Source organism: Aptenodytes patagonicus, chromosome 1, assembly GCF_965638725.1.
Source record: "Aptenodytes patagonicus chromosome 1, bAptPat1.pri.cur, whole genome shotgun sequence".
Taxonomy (NCBI): domain Eukaryota; kingdom Metazoa; phylum Chordata; class Aves; order Sphenisciformes; family Spheniscidae; genus Aptenodytes; species Aptenodytes patagonicus.
Genome location: NC_134949.1, coordinates 155,208,459 through 155,235,861, shown reverse-complemented (window position 1 = coordinate 155,235,861; position 27,403 = coordinate 155,208,459). Strand labels below are relative to the sequence as shown.

General features: G+C 43.0%; 1 protein-coding gene across 1 annotated transcript in view; it reads right to left on the bottom strand.

The window, feature by feature from the left end:
- SLC9A2 (solute carrier family 9 member A2) overlaps positions 1 to 14,816 on the bottom strand; it is a 34,594-nt gene extending 19,778 nt beyond the window's left edge. The window contains exons 1-3 of the mRNA XM_076359881.1: positions 14,540 to 14,816; positions 8,533 to 8,996; positions 2,823 to 3,073 (exon numbers count right to left, since the gene is read on the bottom strand). Of these exons, the coding sequence (XP_076215996.1) occupies positions 2,823 to 3,073; positions 8,533 to 8,996; positions 14,540 to 14,816 (992 nt within the window). The remainder of the gene's footprint in view (positions 1 to 2,822; positions 3,074 to 8,532; positions 8,997 to 14,539) is intronic.
- Between the last annotated feature and the right edge of the window lie 12,587 nt (positions 14,817 to 27,403).

Sequence of the window (27,403 nt, the reverse complement as noted above, 5' to 3'; positions counted from 1 at the left end):
GCCACTGGGTTCAATCCTCAAGTTTCCTTGACCTACTAAATTTACAGTAGTTTCAATGTTTGTTCCTTTCATCCTGCTAACTCAGTTGCAAAAAAAAAAGAAACACAGATTAATAGCTCTGCTGCTTCACAGCCTTTATGAGAAATTAGTAAGCAGAAAATGCAGCATTATAATTAGCAATGGAACCAAGCAAATAAAGTTCAGGTTCACATCTGTATGTTTCACAGCCATGCTCCTGATTCAAGCCCGGCTCTAATTACAGTAGAAGCTCTTCCCTCTCCTTCTGGAGAGGACTTTCTCACTGCAGCTCACAGGGACATGGTTCACTCCCTTCGCTATTCCAGCCAGGTAACCCAGTGCAGGGGTTATACACAGATGCTTCAAGAATCGTTTGTCCCCAGAACGAGTACACAGACTTACCAGAAAAGGGACACGCACCTTTCATTCCCCTCTATTCCTCTGCCAGTGAATTCCTACTTGCACAGAAGTGAAGCACTCTGTGTATGTATCTTATTTATTTGGTAACACTGTATGTTCCTGCTCATGTCCTCCACCTCAAGTATGGTACAGCATGTAACCACAAGGTCTCGCTGAGTATCTTTATGAATCTGGTTATGAAGGGAGTGGGAATCAATAGTGTAACAGACTCACGTGGATATGGGTGAAAAAAGGGAGATTAGGCAATTATCCCCTATAGGCTGAACTGCAAATGGCCACAGAATCATATAATGAATAAACAACCCGGGTTGTAAGGGACACTCCAAGGTCATTTGGTCCAACTACATGCTCAAAGGAGGGCTGACTTTGAAGTCAGACCCAGGCGATCATGCCATGAGTCATTCGCGGCAGAAAACGACAGGGAACTCAATACCGGTGCATCTTGCATTGTGGCACAGAGCAAAATACTCTCTGCAGTTCAAAGCCTAACAAAACGTGAAAAGCACGGGGTAGATTTACTCCAAGGGGACGTGGAGATTACAGGAGCTCTAAGGCCCTCAGCAGCGCTGCTGGGAGGGGGCACGCTTTATGTCTCATGGCAGCTGAGACGCTACAGGGCTGCAGAGGGCCCTTCCTGCTCCCCCGGGGTGTTACTGATGTATCCAGCTCCCTCAGCTGTTACAAAATACGTTTAGCATCAAAACACATACGGGGCATTTTAAAGACAACTTATTTTCTGTTGTGTTGTTGGAGGGAAAATAATGCTTTGTGTTTCCTCTACTGTTTTGCACCCACTCAGGGGCAAATGAAAAGGAATAGGTTGTTAGTGCCGTGCAAAGCACTGGTGTGCTGGCTGCAGGCACTGGCATGCGGTGGGTCCACTGAACCACCAGCAGACCTGCCGTGCCCTTTCCGTTGTATCCTGGACGCAGCATGTCCAAATCAGTATTTTCATGCATACTGCTACAATTTTTGCCACGTACAGTTTAGCCACACGGTTTTGGTTTAGAAGCCCTTTAAGTATTTGACCATAGGATGTCAAGGACATTTGACTTAAGAAGTGGAGGAAACTAGAAACCACACAAATGCTATGAATAGAAACTAGGGAAAGAGATGGCACATTTATGAACTCGGTCAAAGCGGATGCATATGTTACTTTATTTAGGCTCATATCAGAGAAAAAAACCCATGCAATCTTTAGCTCTTTACTTATATTAAAGTACTAACCGCTCCTGTTTTATGGAATATTTCTATTTTTATACTACTGAAATCATCAGCTCTGAGTTTCCATGTAAATTGCTTCCCGGCCCCAGAAAACCTTATACTGGCATGACTATGATATCAAACCTATCTTCACTTTCCTAAAAGATAATCATCAGATGAGGTATTATCAAGTATTAGTGATACTCAGAAGTAACATCTGAGCTTTCATAAAAAGCTATGCTCCTAATGCTTGAATGACTCATATTTGCCACTAGAACAATACCAAGTCATTAAAGAAGGTTGGCCTTTAAAAACATTACTTGGAACCAGAGCAAACCGTTTAAGTATATCAAATGTCATAAAGGCTCCTTCTAAAGTTGAGGTTGTTACAGTATAAACAGCATCAAGCGAGAGGCTGTACTCTCTCTTTACTGAAGCCCAGGAGTGAAAAAACAGGAGTGAAAATATTTTTCTCTGTTGAAAGTGGGAAGAATAATATTATTTTATACATAATACAAGCATTATAACACACAGGCACACGTATGAAGGTACTAAACTAAGGGGTTATATCACCATAGGACTAGATTCTGCAAATTCTACGTTCACCCAGTCCTTACCGTGCTTGTAATCCAGCAGGAGTTTGCCTTAATGATATGTACATTGTCTTGAATGGTACTTACTGGCTGCTCACATGACTAAGTGAAGACGTAGTTTCACAATATATTGGCATCAGAAGCGAAGCCAGTTCATGAAGTCCCCAGCTACCACTCCCACTCCCTCCCAGCCACCACTGCCCCCCACATCACTGTGGGCCACCCCTCAGCCATGCTCTTATGACTAGTTGTAGGGTCACATGAGGACACAGGTCACCAAACTGATCTGGGTTAAAAATAACCCCACCGAAAATACAAGGGATTATTTTTAACTTGGAACATTTCAAAGATATGGTTTATGGTGTGATGCCATGAACCATTTTAGTGACACAGCTGGTGTGGTGGCAAGCCGAGAGAATGGGATGGAAGGAAGCAGGAGGGGAGAGGCCGGAAATCCTCAAGCCAGCATCGCTGCCATGCACGGTGGAACGATGCCATATGGCAAAGTTTGCAAAATCTGGTCCTCTCTGCAATTTCCTCTGGTATTCTTACTTGGGTGCTATTATTACTGAAGTTTGGGGTACTTACGCCATGATGCCCGAGAGATGAAACATTTCAGCTGTTATGTATGACAAGTAACTGTACAGGAAGACAAAGAGTGGCTCAATCACTCGGATTTTATGGGTGAAACGGGTGGTAAAGGCTGCTACAAATCCCAAAAGGATTCCAATCAATACTCCACCGATCCCCACTATAAAGAAGTTAGCAATCCCAGCGAATATGTCAATAACCTTAATTGTGCGCATCTGGCAGAAAGACTTGAACAAATTGTACAGGACCTATGAGAAAAAGAAAGCACATTATGTTTCTGAACTGTTCTTAATTTCCCTTCATGTCATTATGGTCCTCTGCTTCAATGTTGAACTTCGAATTTCTCTATCTACCTTGAACTCACTTTTGAGATATGCTGTTGTTTACCTCTGGCATATTACTTGTCATCCATAAATATCAGGGATATATACAAAGAAGGGTAAATAACATTATTCCCATTTTTGCAAATGGGACAGGTTTCTTAACCCATGCCATTCTGCAGGCCAGGAGGATAGATTTATCTAGTCTTTCTTTAAATTCATTTATTTGCAGAGCTTCTAATTTTTCCACAAATGGCCATTTCAGATTTTCCCCAGAATCAAAGAAATAAAAAAGGAGGAGGAAAAAATACAGTTTCATAATCAGTGAAAAATCAGGTTATTTTCAAATGTTTTTGATCTACATAAGACACCGAGAGCTGCAGTACTGAATTAGACCATAGATCCATCTGGCATGGGGTGGGGAGGGGAAGAGGGGATGGACAGTGACCACCCCAAGGAGTACAAGAAACAAGGCATCCATGGAGTGCTCTTTCTCTGATATATTAACCATTAAGAATCCAATGGTTTAAAGACGTCTCAAACTTCAGATAAATTTCTAGAGATTTGGATTTAATTCCCATTAAAAGATCTGTTACCATGTATTTGCTCAGTTTAATTTTCAAAGAGTTTATAACCATCCTCCAAAACAAACTGGGTCAATGGGATTATCACATTTTCTTAGCCAGAGAGCCTTTTTGGTTTACACAGGAAACAGAACGATGTAAACTTCACATTTCTCTAATATCCAGTACTTTAGTTACTACAAAACAGACAACAATGGAATCAGTTACTCTTAAAGAAACCTTAAAGGGTCTCCCCATTTGCAGACTTACTTGGAGGATTTAAGCATTGCCTGGTGCTGCATGTATGCTTCCAGACATGCGATACCGTGATGGCTACATAGTCCCCTTGTACAGGTCTAGGCTTGGTCATAGGCACCTACTCCTACCACAGTGGGTTCACAGGCTAAGCCACCTTGGTCATAATAAACACCTGACTAGTCATCTTGGACAGCTAACAGGAATTAAACTTCTGCATTCTTTCTGGACTTCTTAGTAAACCAAACAGGTTTCTCTATCAGAAATGCTATTTGAGAGAACAATGTTTTATCAGTACTTGGATTGTGCCAACAATGTGGGGTGTTTGAATAGTGACTGGGGGGATTTTTCATGTTTGCAGTCTTGTTCTCTCTCACATGACAGAACGTAAGTTGTACGGCTCTTCTTGGCCAAAATTTGATAGGTCTTACAGAGGTGAAAGTTCTCACTACAGACTAATGCAAAGACATGGCCTATTATGGGTCCTTTGGGCTAAGTGAAAGGAAAGAACTGAAAAAGAAAAGAAAAAATATATTCCAGAGCAAGCATGAAAAAAGGTTAAATCAAACCTAGCATGGTCACCAGTAATTTTCATTACAAAGCGACAAACAGGAGAAGAGCAGGAGCATGAACTATTTATCTGATAAGAATGATGCCCTCAGGATGAGTCCACCTGGGAGAAGTGTCCTTTTTCACCTAGACAAACCCCTTCATCTTGCTGCTCTGAGGCAGATTCCCAGCTCTTTTGCCCTGTTCCTTGTTCCTATGTCCTGTGCAGGACAGGAAAGTAATGTCATAGGCTCCGCTGCTTTCCAACCTGTTTTGATTTGCAGACCTTACGGATTTGCATGAAGGGAAGTATACCAGAATTAAGCTTATTGACAATAGGTGTGCCTTTGTTGGTCACTTTACAAGGACCTCTCAGTCCACAGACTCCCAGGACTCCATGAATTACAGACTGAAGAAAAAATACTGTTGATCTGTGGTGTTTGCAAGAAGAGTTTCCCAGAGTCACTTGTTGAAACTTGGGACTACCCAAGAGTTGTGTTACTCTTCAGGACACCTACAGAATTTGACCTGGCAGAATATTCCCTTGGTATGTATTAGGGAAGATGATTATTTTCTTTAATGGGAGTTTTAAATAGCCTTTTTTATATTTTAAAAAATAACTATATAAATATGTATAAGGCAAGTCTCCAAAGTAAGGCCACTGAGAGCTGCTTGTAAAGAAGCATGTAATTTTGACCTACTCAAGCAATAGCCTTTCCATAACATCACCTCATCTTCACAGCGAAGTATTCACCCTGCAAACAGAATGGAGCCTATTGTTTCCACATACAGACATCCCCATAAATCTCAAGTCTGTTGCCGTAAGTTATTTGAAAGAAGAAAAGCAATGTTCTCCTTTGTACCTCGGATCGAAACCGGACCGCCGTGGTAGAAGCAGCAGCTAGGACTACAGAATGTCATGAACACAATTTTAATCTCATTTCTATTCTTCTTTATTTACACTGCTGTAAATGAGATCAAAATCAGGTTCACTTCCCTTTTACTCTACAGCAGTTCAGTTTTACAGCTCTCTCTAAGCTTTCAGGTGAGTTAACATCAACGCTGGTCACATTTTGTAATGCATTTGGTATGAGAAGGATTTTTTTTTTCAAGTTCAAGATTTGCATTTACTCAGCATCCTTCAGCTGAACTCACTGAAGGTTACACCAAGGAATATTAGTCACCAATCACTTTTTAATCCTGTCTAAGAGTATCTCTGCTCTTCCTAGACACTAATTGCTTATTTTCATGAGTCTTCAGTTATTAGTTTTTAATTCTGAAATTACTTTAAAGCACTCTAAAGTAATGTTTTCAGTAGAGGCAGAATACAGAGCACTGCTGTAATGTTTTCTAACATCGGAATAATATTATTGTAATGACACTGGCTCCTTCTTTGTGATTTTAAGACCAGAATTGGAATTTGAACTGCTAACACTCAACTTCAACTGTGATCTTGCCATCTAATATCACTGTGCTAGTTATCACTGACCCAGTCTTTCGGTAAAGGACCAACTCTGAACAAGAAGCCAACTGGCAAACATTGTCCTTAGCCAAATTCAAGCTCCAAAATTCCATCAGTGGGGGAAAAGGATCATCCAAATGCACGGGCATATTGCAAAAACTACCAGGCATGAAAGACCATCTGAGAAACACAGCAGAGCTGAGATTCTTGAGGAAGCCCACCTCACTTTGTATCCAAAATGAAGGTGTGGTAGCACATTTTCTGAAAAGGGAAAGCATAATGACACTGCTATCCTATTAAGATCTTTTATTAGGAGCACCCAGGCAGTGTAAGTGGGATAGCAGGATGTTTACTAGAGCCACACCGCTCTGCACTGCCCACCTGGGTAGCCCCTGGGTTTTTTGAAACTGCAGTGGCCGTAGGAATTAGGCAGCTTCCGTGGACGGCCGGCCAGCCTGCCTTCAGCTCCCCTCCTGCTTCGTCCCCGTGTCCTGTCAGGGGCACCCGCCAGGGCAGGTGGGACTCAAGGGCTCCAGCAGGCAAAAGCTGGAAGGGGCTGAGCTCTGCCTGCCAGCTGGTTTTATCAGCTCTCCCGGTAACACAACAAGGGCAGAGGAAGAGAGAGTATTTACAAAACATCATCTCCTTTGAGCAGATAGCTGCGTAATCCCGGCAGCACCACAGCGAGGACTGGTCCAGCAGCACCGCTACAGGTAGGGGAGGTGAGATCCTCTAAGGGCACCCCACAGGGAATCTGTGTGAAGGCCTGGGTCACATTTTAAGTATAACCACACGATTGCAGGTGTGCAAAATCATAACAAGGAACCATTAGCAGACCAATGCTTTGCATGTGGAAACCACCTGATCTCCTGCCAAGTGCTACCTTTAAGCGATAGCTGGGAAGTAAGACCGAACGTACTCTAAATTCCTTTCACTCCCTCATGAATATGTGTACGGCCGGTGCATATGCTGGGCCAGCCCTGCAGACTCCTCAGAGTTATCTCCCCCTGCATTAGGGCATCTGGGCAGGCGTGCTGTGAGAAAGAACTACTTCCAAAGAAGGCAATAATGATGCCTACAGGAAAGCCATGCATCACGGTTATTAAATTGCCATGCCAGTGCCTATAAAAATGGTGTTTTAGAGTAATTTGCCATTGGGCAATGGCACGCATGAATACTTCCGTCATCAGGATGCAGTGTTTTCCTAGCAAATCCTGCTGGATTAACTGCTGCTCCAGTGGAAAGGTGATTGATTTTGTGATTGGAAAAAGTGATTTTGGTTGGAAAAATCCACCAAAAAAAGCTTTATATTAACATAAAAACAGACCTTCTTCCCCCAGAAGAACTTGTACGAAAAGAATTCCACCACATGAGTGGCCATTAAGAGTGAATAAGAGACAGACACAGCCATGGCTGAACTGCTAAGCCTTTTGAAACTCACTATTTACACCCACTTATTTTCAGGACTGGCTTAAGTACCAGTTTAGTAACGGCAGGCAGTTTCAGCTGTAAGCTAATGAGAAAAGCTAGGCTTTAAGGCAAACCCGTAAGAGAGGATGCGATTCGGCTGGCTGGATAGCAGCATAATCAGGTAAAGCATGAAGCATAAGTGAAAAAAAACCCAGTACTCCCACGGACACACGAGAAATGATCAGTACCAAGGCTCAGATTAAATGATGAGATATACATCTGTTATGCAGGTGAGGCAAAGTCCTAGAAAAGGGGAAAACTGAAGGACAATTGTGCATAGAATGGGACAGGAATAAGAAGCCAGTGACAGAGACAGGGAAGGTGTGGACCCAATTCATGAATCTTTCTGATCCTTCTGGCGTATGAAAAACTGGACCTCCATGTCTCACAAAACAGAAAGCATGCCAGGACATAGTTGGCACGGGCAGGATTTCAAGTAAGACATGGATAAATGGGAGTAATGCCCCAGACATGGTGTCATCAGGTACAAACGAGGGGCATTGGGGGCGTTAATGGAATTTGCAGATTGCTGTCCTCAGGTCAGCACCACAAACCCAGTTCAGCTAGTTAATGATTAGAAATTACTGCCTCCAGACGGCTGTCCTATCTCATCTGTAGCCTGGCAGAAATGTATTGGTCTCAGGGCAGCTCCAACTGGACGGGCACATGCAAAAGGCTAGCATCAACCGGGTCCTGTGCCATCTCAATGATTTGCCCATTCTCCCTGCGAACATGCTGGGACACCCCACATTGGCCCTTCTCCCTCTCCTGTCCAACGACATTTCTGCAGGTGAGGAAAGCCTCCAGTTTCAGATTACAGAAGTAACAGAATTCAAAGATACAGAAACTAAAGAGATCAGGTAGTAAAATGCCTAGAGCAAGTATGCTACCATTACGCACTACTCTAGTGTAGTAAGACTACCGTAGTTTCTAAATCTAAAGTTTAGAGAATTACATAAACACATCAGCACTCCTTGACTTCCATCTATTAGCAAACTGTAATAACCAGATACAAAGAGATATAATGGAGTGGCATGCAAACAATCATTTATCATTTTTATCAACTGATCATTTATCAAGTAACTTACCACAGTTATAGCATCATTCAGCAAAGACTCTCCAAACACCAGGATGTAAAGCTGCTCATTGACATGAATATTTTCAAAAACGGCTAACACCGCCACGGGATCCACAGCTGAAATGAGGCTGCCAAAGAGCAAATTCTGCAGCAATGTGATATCAGTCAAACCAAATGCACTGATCTGGCAAATCCCGTAAAGTGAAATTCCAATGCCAATGGCGTTCCAGAGCGTGCCCACTACGGCATACCAGAATATGGTACCAAAGTTCTCAAAGAAAAGGCGAGTTGGCATAAAATATCCAGCGTCGAGTACAATGGGCGGTAAAAGATACAAGAAAAAAACATCACTGTTCATTACAGGTGGGGACTTCTCCTCTGCTCCAAAAATAATCCCACCAAGAAGCAATCCAACCAGAATGAGGAGACAGCTTTCAGGTACTATTGAGGGCAACTTGTGATAGAGATGAAAGCCTTCAAAGGAAATTCAAACACAAGAAAGTAAAATGGTTATTTGTACAGAATCCAAAAGATTATTCTGGATTCTGTTATCTTAGTATCTATAGTAAACAAACAGCAACTGCAGGGCAATTTCATTTTCATTGCAAAGACTGAACTGGACCACCACAACAGGTCAAGGCAAATCTGTCAGCTAGGGTAGTTAATTCAGTTAAGTTGGTGGAGAGTCAATTTCATAGCTAGATGTTCCAGTTAGTAGCTAGGCTGGCTGAAGCAACTGTGTGCAAGGGTTCTGTTTGTGCAAGTGTGGAGATTTTTGTAATGTGGAATCCTCCAGAAACACAATCCAAACACTTTTCTAGGGCAAAATACATCTAGATAGAGGGGAAAAAAAATCCTACTAACCACCCCTTCCTCCATGCACAGCTTCACAAAGGAGTTTAAGGAGTATATTAATTTCATTTTTAGAAGCCTTTTAGACTCTCAAAGCTAAGGAGGAGAACTAGCACATGTGACCTGCACCCAGTCACCCGTGGTCACTTCCTCAGCCACCATGAGGAAGCAGCTACAGACACATTATTATTCAATTTTAGCGGAGCCTCCAAATTAATTTCACAATAACCAACATGTTTTCCACAAAGTGACAAAAAGTTGCAGCCTGTATTATGATGCTCGTTCTTCTGTATTGTATGAATTGTGGTAGTGTCAGGAGTCTCTTGTAACGATCTGTGCAAAGTACTGAAAAAATGAATAAAAAAAGGTTCTGAATGAGGACTGAATGTTCCTTAGCCTACTAAAACTCTCCAAGCCATGCAGTTTTGATTTAAAGATTCCCATTGCTTGCATAAGTTGACTGTTTTAAGGATGACTTTGGTAATGAATGGGAAAAGTTTTGAAGGAACTTACTCTGGCCAATCTAATGGAACGATCAACCTTACGCACCAAGGTCACATTCCAGGTCCTGGCGATGCTAATCTTTTCCAGGCTCCTCCTTATCTATATTTGGCCCATATAATTACATAGAAAACTATCCACACCCACAAGATCCCACAATTCCTGCCTAACTAAAAAGCATTTGAATTATTTTAAATGAGAGCCGCACAGAAACACTGGGTGTGGTAATAACGGGCGTCTATTTCAGTAAAACTATTTCAGTAGTATTTCAATTACTACTATCACACCTGTAGTCGAAACAGTTAAACTAGTGCAAGCTTGGTATAGTTCACATCCAGTTTCCCAATTTCAGGCTTCTGTATCTTGTAACACCTATTTTGTTAATTCTCCTTTCATTATAGAATTTTTCCAGGTAAAAGAAAGCCTGAACTTAAAATTAGGAAAAACAAATGGTTAAGAAGAACCAAGGGGAAAGCTGGTTTACTCTACAGATTTTTTACTTGCATATTCTATAACTATTAAAGCTATTTTTTAAAGTAAGCAGCTCAAGCTGCATTTTTTTCCTTTCTGGATGAACATGGACTGCTTTTCAATATTTAGAAACACAGCCTATGTAACTCATTAGAAGGACTGCCAAATTCACTGTCATTATTCAAAACAGGAATCACCAATATCCTATATTGGCAGAACAGGTAATGACCCTGGAAACGCAAGAATTTGCGGTTGGAGACTTGACTCTTCACCTTTCAGCCACTTCCACATAAAAACCATTTTATGGTTTGTCTTAGTTTCTGCAGTGGCAGGATGCCAAAATTTCCAATACAGTGATTGAAGTTTCCCCTGAGTAAGTAGATTTTACTAAAAGTTTTTTTAAGCCCTTCAAAAGTATCTTAAATCGTTTTCTCAATAAAAATTGAAGAGGAGGGAATTTTTGTGAATGATGAAAGCTTTTAATGAAGACAAAAAACATCCCAACCAGTTGTAATACAATGGCAATGAAATGTCTGCTGTGAATATAACAATAAAAATCTTTTTCTTTTCTTCTTTACAAGTCACTCTTTGGAAAGTTCATACCCTCTCAGAGCTTTTGGGACTCCACCTCATCCTTAAATGTAATGGAAAGGCTGCCACTAAGTTAAATGTGCTTTTTATCCATGTAAACAGCATCAAAACTCCTAAAAGACTGCCTGCCTCCATGAAAGGCATTCAAAGGTGATCAGGGACAGGCTGTGGTTCCCCATTTAAGGGCAGAGAGCTAGGATTTAGGATTCAGTGCACATCAAGTTAGGTGCAGGTGCCCCGCAGGATGAGGAACATCTTCCCTGCTCTGACGGATCCACAGCCTCGTGGTCAGGAGCGCCCTGGGAGCAGATCCCCTGCAGTACATGAATACTCAGACTTTTATGCTGAACCCAGGACCACAGCTCCTCCTCTGACCCTGTCCTTGGGCTCCTGACTATGCAGTGACCCAACTTCAACAGCACAGAAGATGTTTATCCTCAGGCCATTGGGCATTAGGACACTTGCCTAAAGTGTAAGTTCAGCATTCTCAAAGCTGAAAGTCCTTAGAGTCCTGGTTTCCTAGTTCTTGGGTGAAATCCAGTGCACTCTGATGCTGGAAATGCTGCTGAGACACATACTTCTGATTATACTGAGTTTTCCAAGGGCCCTCTGAACAGCTTAAACCTTTTTTCAGGAGAGAAGCGTTGGAAGGATATCAGCTCAGTTCCCAGAAGAAGCATTTCTAATCGTGCATTTGTGATTAAACATAGGAGTAATGGGAATCTTGATGAGTTAGACAACGTTTTGTAGGTTTAGTAGCATAAGAATTAAGCAAAACTGGGAGATAAGTAGACTAGTCTCACTGCCTAGAGACTGCAGCATATTTCAGGTGCACTGGGTCCCACCTAATATACTCATAGAGTCCATCAGCATGTTAGTAACATGCCTCCTATACGGTAACACCACACAAGATAATAAATAACTAGAGGTAGCCAGAAAATAACCTAATAACAATGCCGTTCAAGGCAATTTCTTAGGTTTAAAAATGTGCCCTTCTTCTATGCTGGAATAAAAAGCACCAGGTTTCTAATGTCTTTGTGAAAATGTACCTTGTCAAAATGTTCAAGTTCTGCTTGACAACTTCAGGTTTTCCTTTCTCGTGCTGTCTCTTTTGCCCTCTCTAAACCTAGCCTACAATGACACAATCACAGCCAGATCTGAGAAACCTTTCAGGTAAATCCCCTATAAAAATTAGCAAATGCTGGAGCATTTCAGCTCCAGTGAAACTGCACTTCTGTGAAAACACATTTGTTCAAAAAGGCTCCAGTCGGGCGATCAGCAGGTGCTGCGACAGAGTTTTCTTTGAGTTCCTTCACACACCGTGAGAGCTGTTATTAAATGCGACCCTATCTCCTGAGCTCCTCGCAGCTGAAAAGAACTTAGCGCTCCGTTCATAAAGGTTTGCTACTTGGCAGTGCCAAGCGTAAGCATTCAGCGCCTAGCCCCAGAAAGGAATTTGCGATGCCAGATTAAGCACCGAAGTTTCCTGGGCAGTGCATGAGTCTCGAGGTGGATTTCACACTGCCTGGCATGACAGGGGCGAGATGCCTACGCTGCCCAGCAGGAAATGCTGGGGAGAGGAATGCACCGGAGAGCCTCCTCTCTCACAGGGCTGCTCTCCGGGAAAACCCTTCTCCATCCCTTTGAACTGAGGCGTATGGCCCACTCTTAGTAACACAGTGGCAGAGCCAACATTTCTGTATCTTGGTGGTTAGAGAACTCTGCCCATCTGGGCTGCCTTCAACATAAGGCGGCACAAGCGAGTGAAAAATTGACGCTGTGGAAATGTGACTTAGGAGGGATGGGAGTCTGTCCTGGGAAGGTTTACCTGATGCACTCGCTGGATAAGGACGCACAGACGGAGCTCCAGGAGCAAGAACTGGATGCTCCTAATTCCAGTCCCCGAGTCAGGGCGCCTGCAGATAGGTGTGGTGAAGCTGAGCACTGCCACACCTAGGGCCTCTCCTGGATCCGGCCCTCATTGCTTAGCACACGCGCGCTTAGAACAGGAGAGGTAATGCCCTAGATTAGCCACACTAGCTTTCCTTTGGTATAACTGAAGGGATTTAGAAATTACATGCATTTGTCCTCATCTACGCTGTTTGCTTGTTTACTGTACTGCAGTCAGCTTAGAAAATTAGTCGTCACCCTTTTTTTTTTACTTTTTAGATGCCTATGCACTAGCAAAACATCATGAAAGTCAGAATGTACAATCCTACAGAAATTATGTATTATTCTGTATGTATGTGTCTACATGTTTCAAATGGCTTCCCTGTAATCCTTAATAAAACAGAAACTTTTTCACTAGTCTTAGCTTATTCAAGAGTTCTGGCTGTATCTCAACTCAGAAGCCAGGGCAATTTTACAATATTCAACTGGCTGAGTTAAGTTCTTTACCGAACTCCGTATTTTCTGGCTATTACAGTTCACTGTATACTCCAGCGTATCATATTTGAACTCTGTCCTGATTCTGCAAACACCTAAATATATACTCAAGACTCAGCATGCATCTTTAATGCATTAAGATACATGCGTCCTTAATGGATGCAACATACAATATTTCTGCAGGAAGTAAAGAAGCCATAGCACGTCGCTTGGTTAGAGGATCAGGCCCCCAACTACAACGCTACCCGTGGCAGGATGCGAGTACAAATTTTTGTTTTCGCACAATCCTAATTACCTGATCACTAACCAGAATGTGACACCGTCTATTTAAATGTCACAAGCAGAAGTCAAAGTTTTAAGTCTTATCAAAGCATTTTATCAGAATGAGTATGATCATAGTTTTTATGGAAATCTGCGCTGCAAAATCAGACTTCTGAATCAAACAACTGGAGTATGAGTGAACCTTTTTATTTGTTCCCACGGCTTTATTCCTTACATTATCTTCCAGTTAAGAAGATACAAAGTTCACCATTTGCAGAGATTTACTGATTTTTAAATGGCTCTCTAGTACACCTTTATCTGATATTCTTTAGTCTACAACACTGTACTCATTTTTCTGTTTGGAACATAGAAAGCTAATTAAAAAACATTATGTGTAAGCTACACAAAACACAGTGAAACTATGCAATACAAGTATGTTCCACATGAGGGAAGAGGTGGCCTGTCTTATTCAGTGCTGTCTTTTTTGTCTTTCTCGGGACATAAGTGAATGGTGGGAAAGTACAATGAGGAGGCTTACTCTACCCTCATAAATATTTGCTTTCCATCGATCCGTTGTGCCGTTCGGAAACTGTCATTATACCCGCCGTTATTTTAAGAAAAAGAAGAGAGTGCTCAAATGACAGTAGGGCCATCAAGGAAAAGTCAGCCGCGCAGCGGGTGAACTCTGGGGTTTACCGCCCTCGTAGCCCGGGGTTTACGCGTTGCTGCAGGGGGCTGGAGGTAACCTCTTCTCCTCCGCACCTCTCCTAACCGAGAAAACCCCATCCTCTGCCAGCCAAATCACGGCCGGGCACCCCGCCCCCCGAAGGCGCATCAGCCTCCGGCCGCCCCCGCCCCCGCGCCCCCCGCCGCCGGGCGCGGAGCGCCCCAGCCCGCCCGCCCGCGGCGGGCCCGGGGGGCAGAGGGAGGGAGGGTCGCCCGACGGCCCCGCTCACCGATCTTGGCGAGGGAGGCCAGCAGGATCCAGAGGGTGATCTCGAAGGGGATTTGCACGTGGGGGTAGTCCAGGGTGAAGACGTGGAGCCGCGTCTCCTCGAAGGCGGCGCCGCTGGGGCTCGGCGGGGTGCCGGTGCCCATCGCCGAGGCGCCGGGCGGCTGGCTCTCCGAGGTGGCCCGCGCCTCCGCCGCCCCGGCCGCCAGCGCCGCCAGCACCGGCACCAGCACCGGCAGCAGAGGCGCGGCAGGGCGCGGGGGGCCGCCGCGGCTGCCCATGGCGTCCCCGCTCCCGGCCCGGCGCGCCGCTGCCCTACGGCCCCGCGCCGGCCGCCGCCACCATCCCGCCGCCGCGGGCACCTGCCGCCGCCGCGGCCCCGCCGGCTCCGCCTCCTCCCCGGTGACTGGGCGAGTCCCGGCCCGGCGCCGCCGGCCGGCCGCGGCGCCCCGCTCCCCCCGGGCCGCCCCCGGGGCCGCCCCCGCGGAGCAAAGCCGCGGGCTGGCCCCGCCGCCCCCGGGCCCGGGCGGCCGCCCGGCCGCTGTCAGGCGCCGCGGGAGCGGCCGGGCGGGGGCCGGACCCAGCCGCCGCCAGGTGCCCTGGCTGGGTGCGGACCAGCCTGCCACCGGCGTGCGGTGCTCGGGCGTGAAAGGGTGTGCGGGCACCCAAGCACCAACTCCTACCCCCGGTGCAGCCTGAAACGAGCGGGCCCGCAAAGGTGTAGGCACAGCCGGAGAGTATTCACATTACTCTAAAAGAGGTCTGTATGCAGTCACATAAGTACACGTACCTATATATATTTATATAAACTAGAGAGTTACACTCTGTATGGATCTGTACACACCTATATATACATATACACACATGCATATGTAGTTTCTGTATACATATACCTAAATTACTTTTAGATAAAAGTAAATCTGAAAGGAATTTAGGTATATGTATATAGAGACTGTATATGTACGTATGTATCTTCGTGTACATATGTCCAAACGTGTGTATATATACATATGGATGTGAATATGTGTATGTATTTTAACAAAGTATTTTTATATATGTATGTACATATGTATGTGTATGTATATGTAAATATATATATTGCCATTCCCAAATACAGGAAAGGTGCTTCTACCAACTATATGGAAGACAACATTCTGTTCCCACTAATTAAGGGTTAAATTCTGTTAATTTGGAGAGTTAAAAGAACACACTCTGTATATGTATATGTTCATATATGTATGTAGGTTCATACATACGGATATACATGCTATATAATGTATGTAATATATAGTATAATATAGGGTATATAATTATATAATATATTTGATATAGAAAATAATATCTAGTATATGAATATATATTATCTATATGTTGCCCCCTATCAAACACGAGATAGGTACAATCCTGTTCCTGTTAGTTAAGAGATTTACATTCTGTTAATTCAGAGAGTTAAAAGAACACACTGTATAAACATATGAGTGTTCATACATCTATTCTCATATATGTGTATATAAATATATAACTAATAATACATTTACGTGTGTGTGTGAATGTGTGTTGCCAATATTGAACATGTTAGGCAAAATCCTGTTCCTGAAGGCATTTTTCAGCACAGCCAGTATTCCATCAGATAATGCTGAGCACCGGCTTTCTGTATTTCTGAAAGAAAGGAATCTCAGCCACGATTTGCTCATGGCTTCACCACTTGTGAGTAAGACAGTATTCCAAAGCTCAAACTCATAAAATCGTTATAGCACACCGTTCTGTGTGCCTTTATAACAAAGCATGTCTTTCTTGACTTCAGATAAAACTAAAGCAGGTAGTAAGAGCTCTTCTTTTTTCTCCAAATTGCAAAAAGTAACCCGTGGCTGCCATTTCTGTAGGGAGTTAAGGGTTAGAATCAATTAGCTGAGTAGCTGTAGCTGTCATTTACCCCCACAACCTGAAAACAGGGCACTGAGCCTATCGTTTTAATGACAAATTTTAAACTATGACACTAATAAAAGGTTTTTCTTTATTTTGTCTAGAAGTCAGCCAGGAGAACACGCTTGAATACCTAACCAGTGTATATACCATCTAACCCTCTAGCTGCATGTGATATCTTCATAGGGCCTTCTGTTTGTTATATTAGATTCTCTGAAATAAGAGAAACAGATAAATATTGCCAATTCTGAGGACATTTCCTTTATATGCAAAAAAAATAGAAAACGATCTTTCATTCCTGAATCTCCTGGTCCCTGTCGGAAGACCATCCATAAGAAGAGAAGTCTAATCTGTAGGTGAAAGAGACAGCATTGTCTCTCACATGCAGATCAGACTGTAAATCATAAATTTGATTCAGTCTAAAATCATAAGATCTGTAATTGTACTTGCATGTCTCGCTTTATGACCTTTCCTGCAGATGAAGAAAGCCTTTCTGAAAAATACGATTATAAAAGTGTCAATACCTGCTCTCCTAAGAGCAATGTTACCGATCCGCTCTAGCTATCTGACCTATGCCTTCAGGATATTGCACTGGACTGAGAATTATCTTCAATAATGTAAATGAAAAAGCATTGGCAAAAGCAAGCTGGCCAAGGCTATTGGAAGTATAGTTATGCTATATATAGATATATAGTATATATATACACTGTCCCATCGACCCTATTCTCTAATATCACCTCATAATCCCCCTCTATGCTGGGATTCATATCCCCGTTCAATAGTGGCAACAGAAATATGCTGTAGGGCAGGGAACTGGACCACCGTCCGATAGCCCCGCAGGCTCGCCAGCCGCCAGACCAGCGTTTGGAAATCGTGAACGACTGGCTGAGGATTTTCAGTTTGCCACAAGAGGGGAAGGAAGACCTTGGCTGGGAACGTGCTGAGGCGTACAAAGTGGAGGAAGGTCGCTTCTCATGGGAAATGTCCTTCGTTGCTGCCCTTTTCATTACAGGCAGTGGGGGATGACAGAGCCCAGCTGCTGCGGACTGGCAGAGACAGAGCGATGCTTTGGCACCCGGGTCATGTCTTTACAGTCACAAAATTTCTCCCAGGCACAGGAATATGGACCCTTCCCCGGAGCACCATCCACGTACTTGCCATTATTTGTCCTCTCACTTTCCTGCTCTCCAAAGACGAAAGGGCACACACAACAGGAATCCTTCTAGCTCTGACAGTGCTGTGGGTCTGGGTACTAGGCTAGTTATTATTTTTTTTAACATTATAAAAACGAGAAGTTGGTAAATGGGAAGAAAAATAAAATGAGGGAAAGGCGTCATTAATCCCTGAGGCTGGTGAATTACATGCCAGTAATAAAAAGGGAAATAATACATTGACACAGACCCAAAAAAACTGGGAGAGCGAAGAAAACTGGAGTGGAGAGTAATTACTAGAGTTGATACTGTCTATTGTTACACCAAAATAATCTATTTTATGGATGGATTGTATAGATGAGAGCATCCAACATTTGGATGGGAATTGCCTTTATGGTCATAGCATGATATAGCAGGGACGTGGACCATATTTGACTTTGGAGCTTGTTGAAATAGATGCAGTGAAGCTCAGTACAGTATAAGGTGCTGAAGGTCTTGTAGAGTTTCTCAGTATTTGCAGCACGTGCTGCTTTTCATTGCCGCCAGCCCTGTGCAGCTGGTCCCACAGATGCTGAAGGGTTTCACCACTGGTGGAAGGTCTTTAAATCCAGGCAGAGATTTGCCCAAGACAGCAGAGCGGGGTACGATATTCCTATTATCTCTGCTTCACCCAGGTTGTATGAGACAGCAGCAACAGCTTCACTCCCCTCCGCCACCGCTCGCACTGCGCCCAGCCCTGCTGGTATCTGGACAATAAGCAGCTCCTCCTGAGGGCATGGCCGGGGACATCGCCATATGGAGAAAAATATTGCCGAGTCTCAAAGCTGCCCAGGGAGGGAAGGGAGGAGGGTCCCCTCAGCCAGGGAGAGCGATAGAGGAGACGTGAAGGTGTGTCCCTGGCGCCACGGTGTCTCGTCATGGCTCTGCCCCTGACAGCTCAATGCATCTGCTCCCACTTCAGAACAATTTTCTGTCGGGTCACTCCGCACCATTTCAATGATAGCACAAACAGAAAGCAGGTACGCCGCACTTGCCTGATTGCAACTGATCCATAGAGGACCTTCCCGCAATGCCCCCACCAATGCCTCACTGCCCGCGCTGCGCCGTGCCATCTGCACCCGGGTGTACTTTCATCTCTTTAACTCTGCTCACAGGCATTGTCTGTTTTACCAGATACAGTGCTAACAGCATTTCCCACGACAAAGTGCATGCTTTTTTTATAGATCAAGATGGCAACTCACATAATGCAGTTTGTTTACCTTTTAATCCATTTATTGATTACTATGGGAAATTACTACCAGAACAAGGAACTGCTCAGGCTACCCACAGCATGCTGTTTGGGAAGGAGGCGTTGGTAGTCACACCACGCAGGTTTGCAAGAGTTCAGGTCATTCATACAGGTGTTATGACAGTTAGTTTTACTTTTGCTGTAGTAGGCATTGGGACTTTTTTGTTGTAGGCACGGCTTTGAGTTACAGGATTGTACATCATCCATTAATATTAATCCAGCTTTATCCATAGAGTAGGAAAAGATCTATCTTTATTGCTATTATTAAAACTCTGCTTTCACAATGAAAAAAATACGCTGATTTGAACAAATGTTTTCACTGTATCATAAATTTATCTCCATTTTTAGGGATTCCCTAAAAATCATGAGGTCATATTTTCACACTTAATTTTCTGACCTCTCTTTGATATCAAGGAAGCATTTCTGGAAAACGTTACTGTGACTATTTCAATAACTGGATCTCCTACAAGCAATGTTATAGGTGTTCTCTAGTAAATATGATCAAAAAATCAAAATGGTTGGTGGAAAAATCATAAATATATTAATAAATATGTGTCCGTAATTTGCCTTGCTGTTTTAGTTTGACAGACATTTTCAGCAGATAAAAAAAAAATGTTATATTCTGCTGCTGATATTTTATTTTGATGGAAATTAACTCTGTGCAGAGGAGCTTTTAGGTTGCATACTTCTTAAATTTCCGTGGCACAGTCCAGATAGCGGTATTGTAAAATCGGTGTTCCTGGTTCAGAAGGAAAGTATAAATTTCACTGTTCTTCCTAGCCACTTCTCTAAAACGGACAGAAAGATTTTCTCCAATTTTCCCCAAAAGTATAGTACAGGAGACTTAAACACAGACCATCTTCCTGAAATACATCAGCGTGTTACTAAAATAAATTTGTTAAAAATTATAGTATTTCCATTAGAACAAAGAAGGAAGTTTTGAGGTTACCTCAGGTAAAAAGGTGGTTCTTCTTGACATCTGCAGCTGCATGGGAATCACAGTAACTCAGGGAAAACCTGTGCCTGTGGTACATGTCACCAGGATGTTCAAAGAGTTAAGGGAGAACAGACACCGAAGAGGTGACATAGATCTCTTTTACTTATTTAGAAATAGCTTCAGTGGAGATTTAAGGATTATAAAATACAAACATGCTTGACTGAGAGTTGTTTACTTTGGGAGGGGAGCTGGTCGCTCACCTGCCTGCATTATGTTAACAAACATTTCTCAAAATCTCTCTTCCATTAGGGGTTAGACTCTTTTTATGAGGACTATGTCATCAGGGCCTTGACCATGTAACTCTGTCTCTAAATCCATTAATTAGTGAAAGAATATCTCAGCTATCGAGTGATTTTTATATAAAATCAATAGTCCATTGAGGATGTGTTTTTCCACAGCCTTTTCCAGGACTGCTTAGCAACCGTCCCCATAAACGAGGTCTACCAGAGGCATTATACCTTCCTAATACGGGTGCTTTAATGGCAGCAGTTTACTTGTGCAGGTCTGAACTTTGGTAAGCCGTTTTAAGGCCCTTAGGATGTTAACTGTTGTGTCTGCACAACTCGGGTTTTAAACTGGAAAGGGTTGAGAAAGGGCACAGGTACCGGCACCCACCTAATTTTCCAGAAATGGAGGAGTGGCAGGAGTAGCAGCCTACACGACTACAGGCGCGGAGCACAAAGGAAGGAGCATAGCTATTTTTTTTAATCTTCAAAAGCAGCCTCATGAACGGAGCAGCAGCGAAGCTGAACGTGAGTTTGTGATGCAGAGCGGAAATGGCCAGCGCTGAATTCAGAGTGATAAACTCTGATTTTTTGGGGTCCCCTGAGGCTGCACGCAGAGGCTGCCGCACCGCAGCACCGGTCACAGTTATTCCAGCGTGAAGCCCCGAGGGAGCAACATGCTGCTGCTTCTGCAGATTATGGGCAACCACCTCCCCAGAGCCAGAGCTAATCTGGGTATCAGAGTAATTGCACCCGTGTGAACACTCTCCCGAGGACTTCTCCTAAGACCTTCGCCAGCTGGGTGGGGTGTACGCAGGCACTTCTGCTCACCATGAGTAAGCATCTCTAGCAGGTTCAGCCAGGAAGCTCTGGGAGGGTATTTTGTGCCTCGTACCAAATAACGGAGAGGTTTTTGCAGTGCTGCAGGGCATCAGCATTAAATATCATCCCGAAGAGCAAAAAAGGGACCTGCCGTCAGCTGCTGCAGGAGGGCTAAGTGACATTTCTAGCTCCAGAGGGACACTTACAACCCGGGAAAGCTAATAACCCATGAAGTTAATTTTTGCCATTACTTGAAAGTAAAGTGCACTTCTTCTGTTCATAGGACAAGCAAAATCGAGAGGAGCTGCCCGGAGGGGGGTTGTGCTGTTTTTCCTTTCTTTCATTACTTGTCTTCCAGGTGATCTGGGTATCACTGGAAAATGACATTGTTGGGCACATTTGCTGGAAACCCAGAACTGGAGATAACAGACTGGTCTCCATCTCTTAAGGATTAGAACAATCTAATTGTTTAATAGCTAAGCAACATGTTTAATGTTTAAACCGTAAATTCCCTCTTTAGCTCATTCTGCACCAGGACACTTAAGTCGTTGAATGATTTCTGAGGCTGTGTCCCCACGCTGGCTGTCAAAAGTAGCCACTGTTCTCAAGCCTAGCACCTGTCACTGCCATGAATACAGAAATACTAATTTAAATGTTTAACTTTTGGGGCAAAAAGTTAATGACTAAAAGAATGCCTCCAGTTTCAGCCTTACAATGGCATCATAACCGACAACAAGAATTTTCCTTTGAAAGCAGAGTTTGATAGGTTTATAAGCATATTTTTAAATGATTTCCCATGAGTTCAAGTGTTGGAGTTGGTGACTGAAGTGATTCCTTTATAGCCTATATTTACAACTCTGGCAGCCTTTAAAGCATAGAGCCGTAACCTCTGTTCGCAAAGGTAAAGGCTGACCCAGTCCTAGAGTCCTGGGAGGCCTTCTGCTAAGCTACATTTCCTACTCGCTCTTTGTCAGTAGGCTAATGGCACGAGCGTGTTGAACAAACGTTGCTTTCAAAAATGCTGAGGGGTTGGTTTTTTTTTCCCTGAAGAAAATTTCATTTAAAAATAAATGTTACAATGTTTTTCAAGCAGTTCTGAAGCAAGCAAAAAATGTGTCCAGGCTGTGCTCTGTCTTCAATCAAATCAACTGCCACCTTATTCTCAGACTCTCCTACCACGACCAGTTCCTGTAGCCCAGGAGCTTTCTTCTCTGTGCTTGCACTCAGGTCATAAGCACAGCCTAAAGTCTGCTTCGCCCTTCACCAACACGAGCTGGTTTGTAGAGGCATAGCAGGTTAGATTTAGGCCCTTGATAAGGGCTTTTCTAAGAGGACTCAGATCTTCAGGAGGAGTCTAGAAATGTCTACTGGGCTGCTTTACAGAACACCATCCTGTAGTCAGTGGTGCAGGTCAGTTTATAACCAGTAGCTGGAATTGCTATGCGTATGTGGGTAGTATAGGGAGCTGTTCACTCCGTGGCCGCTTTCTCACCTGCCCCTTTGTTTCTGACACCCTCTTGTCTCTCCCTTTTACACCAAGAACCCACCTGCAAAATACAAATACACGCACCCTGTGCTTGCTCAGTCAGAGCTGACCAGCACTGGTCATCACTGAGCCAAGAGGAACCGTCTTTTAGCAATGGCATAAAAAACTACCTTAGATTCTCCACAATCCTCAAAGCTCACTCTCTGTCTTGGGTGATGCTATACGTACCCCACTGAAGCCAGGGAATTGTTCCTGACAGCTGAAGCAGAAGCAGCCCAAGTACAAAGAAGGCGTTTTGCAGTTTGAGTTGCACTAAAAGGTAGTTTGTGAATTGCTGCAGTGGTCAGCCAAAGAATTAACTGCCTGTATACTAATACTCTGTACGCAGGGGTTAAATAGTGAGCGTATGTTATCTAGAAAAAGAAGAAACCTTAGAGTAGGTGATATTTTCTATACATGACGTATAACTTTCTGTTAGGGTTCAGAAATACACATTGCAGGAGTTGATGAACTCTTACTTCTTTTCAGTGGCTTGAGTTTATGTTTTGCTTATCTCTCCCCACTTTTCCTTATTTCTTATTTCTCTTTATCCAGCCTACTCACTGAAGTTAATTAGCTATTGCTTGCATCTCTTATGTCACCATATTTTCATTGCAGAAGGTTAATAAACCCTTGCAGAATCTTTAACTGTTGATCTCAGCTGCTTGGCTTTATGACCAGTAGACAGCTGGTGCGAACATAGATTTTCCACTTGACTTGCTGGAAGTTTGGCTTTAAATTTTACACAGAATGTTATATATGGCTTGTTTTCAATAAAAATTAGTCCGGTTCATTGTTGTTCCAAAGTCATGTGTAAAAATAAACCTTCCTCACCTCTTCAGATAATCCTGTCCTTGGGAAAGTTAGCACAGAACAATCGGGTAAGAAATTAATGAAAATCATTCATTCATTCAAGAAGAAATATCATGGGAAAGTCCACCCTCCCCATTGCTGCATAAGGATAAAGTGTGTTTGGGAGAATATAGTCAGTGAGGCTGTGAGAGTTAAAAGAAAGCCTTTGGTTTGAAGTTCCCTGTAGGCACCATAAACACAGAGTCGAAAGGACTACGGCTGTTAAACTCTGCCTCTCCGCTCTGGAGATAGAGGGTACGGCATTCAGCTGCACACAAAACCCTCCCGAACCTGCAGCCCCATCTTTAGCACTTCCTTCCGCGCTAGGTGGAATAGCATCAGTACGTGGGGTTAACACAGTCTCAGCCTAAAATATTCAATGTTGCAGTGGTTAGAGCGAGCAGCAGCCAAGCATGAAAATCCTTTGTTTTATAGAAAGATCTTTCTCTTGATCTCAGAGATGATATGGTTGAACCCCATGCCTCATTTAACCTGCCAAAAGAGTGTAAAGAAAAATGTACAGTATTTTCATTACCAGAGTTTTCCAAATAAAAAATGAAAAATAATAGGACTAATTACTAATATTATAAAACTTTTCAAATAATTTTAATGGCATTTTAAGTTGGGAAGATGGATACAGGAGCTTTCAGGAATGGAAAATGTGGACAATTCATTGGAAAGCTTCCAGATGAGTGGAAACTTTTGTTAACAAACTAATGGGTGCTGGCTGCTATAGAAACAAACTGGACACATTGGCATCATAAGGAAGACGGCAAATTTTCTTTGTCTCAGTGAAATGACTTCAGTTAACTTTAACAGCGTTTGATAAAATTTTTAAATGCAAGACATACGTAACTTACACCACTTAGACCACTTTTCAGTGGTCACAATCCTTTGGTGATCATCAGTATCACTTTGACTCCCACACCCTCTGTATCTACTTATATTCTGGGTTTGATTATACTGGTATACTAATAGTTCAGTAGAGAACAAATTTTCTGCTTCTTCATGGTCTAACAGCCAGCCTCTTTTCCTTTTATATAGAGATATAGATATTTAATATCTATATCTATACATCTACACACAAACACACACATATATGTGTATAATTTTATTTATTTTATATATCCTCCATGTAATTAGCTCTGATCAACAGTCCTACATTTTAAATTATTTCTCCCTTTCTTCATGAATGCAGATATTGCAACTGGAACCTGCTCCTGTATTTTTAAATCATTTCAGCTAGGCATAGATACTTAAATGTTAGAGTTCCCAACTTAATCCCAAGCATTTACAAGTTATAAAAAAAAGCAGTAGGATTTGATCCCACAATTACATATGAGGATCAAAATGTGAGCATACCTTTTAATCAGAGAAAAGGCTGCACAGGGAAAAAAACCAACCAACAAACAAAAAAACCTCAAGAAAACCATTTTAATAAGTATAGCAGGAAACTGCGGAGGAATGGTAAAGTGCCATCCGATGCCTACAACAAACAAATCTACTCACAGAAGCCATGTCAGGATAGCATTACTTTCTTGAGAAGATTATATCCATTTCCTTGTATTTTAACCTGCCTCTGATCGCTTTCTTGTGCAACAGTCTTTCTTGGAACGTTACATCATGGAAAAAAAGGTGGACCAATTATGTTCATAGTCATTAACTACCAGTATTTTTTTGAACTTCTCCTGCGTGACACTCCATCTGTACCTCCCGAGGAAGGAATGTACTGCCAAAAAACAGAAATAGCGAAATTTCTAACAGAATTGGCAAAAGGGCTTATCATCTCTTGATACACAGTGGTAAATAAATCCCCTTCTCCATTTGCAGGTACCTTGGAAAATGCCAGGAAAATAACAATGCCAGTACTGAGGAGAGGAGCAGAGGCTGCATAGCTGTCCTGTGCAATCAACCTCTGCTTGTCTTGTGGTGAAGTAAGTTTGTCACATAAGCAGTTTGGTTCTCATCTCAGCTAGACCAGCATGTTGATGCCAGTCCTGTAATGGTAGCAAAAACCATCCCACAGTGTTTGAAATAAACCAGAGCAGCTAGTTATCTGAAAAACCTCAGAGAGGAAAGAGAAATCAGTCTGACCTGTGTTTTCTATTGTAGAAGTCAAATGCCTTAAAACTTGAAGCTGCATGAAGTCCAGCAGCGGGGGACTAACAAATTTTTGATCCTACATGTAGTACAGCCCTGGCAGAGGGATTCTCAGGCTAGCTCAGGGCAATACACATGTGGGCAGATATGTTCTCAGGGCAAAATAGCTGGGCTTCTTAGATGAACATGGGCACGGGGCTCATGATACAGATGTTGATACAGCTGTTCTGGTTCTGGAAATTGCTTTTTTAGAGCTAATGCAAGTATCTGGGTACAGAACTACAGTAAAAAGCATCAGTATGCTTTTAACAACTGCTCACAAGCTCAGCCCTAGCATCACATAAAACGTGTACAGATGCTGCTCATAGAAAGATCAAAATCTATTAAAACCCCTTCAACTCCTCAGTAAAAGGTAGTCATAATTTTATTTTCAGTGTGGCTCATCTGTCCTTTAGCAATGGCATCTATGTCCCAGCTTGTCACCCTGGGCTCTACTTAGGGCTCCCGGAAAGCAGCAGGCACTTCAGAAGGGCCTGCTTGTTGCTTCCCAGTACAGGCCCATCAATCACTGCCTGTAGATGCTGACTCTTACAGCTGAGCATGAAAGAAGCCCAGATTTGACAGGCTGGCACACACGTCTGAAGCCAGATGTGGATTCCAATCCCTCATTTGTCCTGCTGCTGCTATTAAAATCACAGGCCGAGCTGAGTAAGGTGCCTCCTCCCTCATTGTTCACTGCATGTACCACTTTTCATGATTTTTTTCTTACAGTGCTGGGATGGAATATGAGTTTTGGCCATTGCTAAGAGACTTGCAGCTGTGTGCATTGTCCAGGTCTTCTCCAAGCGACTACTCACAAGAGGGGAAAGGAGCCATGGATGAGGGGTTGGACTAGATGACCTCCAGAGGTCCCTTCTCAACCATTCAGTGATTCTGTGATGAGAAGGGATTTTACCTATCAACTTTGCAGTGGTTGGTACTCTGGGAGCTTTTGACGAAGCCTTCTCTCCTGGGGTTGAGCCTCAGGTTTGTCCCACCTGCAGCGTGCTAAAACAGGATGAGCAGAGAGATGCAAATTGCCAAAATCACAACGGTTAAAAGAATGGCAGGTTCGGATGCAGTTTTTGGAAACAGGCGTAATTGTTAGGGTTCAGAGTTGGCACTGAGCAGAGAAGTTGGCTTCTAACTCAGGAGGTCACTCAAACTCTTGGTTTGGACTGTCCAGTTTACCCTGAGAAATCATGCCCAAATGCTTCAGTGTGAGGCCAAAACCAGAAAGTATGTAAGTCTCCCCACTGTAAAAAATCAAGCAATTGACCCAAACAGTAATTATTGCAGGATCCAGATAACCTCCACATACACAGAGGAGGAGAAGTTTGGGGCTGTTTGAAAGAGGAAATCCTGCCTTGCTGAACTCAGTTGCAAGAACTCCAAATCCAAATGTGATTTCACCCTATATTATACTCTTGCCAGTGTGGAGATTTTTGGTTATAGATAAGGATCAGCCAGGGTTTATTGCAAAGTTTATTTTGTAGTAAGTCTGTAGCAGCAATTAAAGTTCCAAAACAGTTTTCACATACTAGTAATTTAAAGAAAAGTACATCTCTGAAGATGTAATTTTCCATTTTTAATCTCCATCCAAAGATATTCTTTAACTTTGAGCAAATTCCTGTCAAACAGTTATAATTGTATGAAAAAAGATACTTTTCCAGATGCAAAAAAAGATGATTGCTGACTTTTTCCTTTCTCTTCTATAAGATAAGCCAAAAGAGCTGACCTCTGAAGACCGGTACATAAATAACCACTCAGGAACTTGTTCATAAATGCACTGTAAGATTAAACTGGAAAAGAACTAAATTATAAAGCCTGAATGCTGGGTAATAAGAATGCACAGTAGAAAAATGGCAATAAGATATTTTGATTCCTTTGGAGTCACAACCTGCTTCCTTAACCATACCTGAGGTAGCAAAGCTAATAATACGTGTG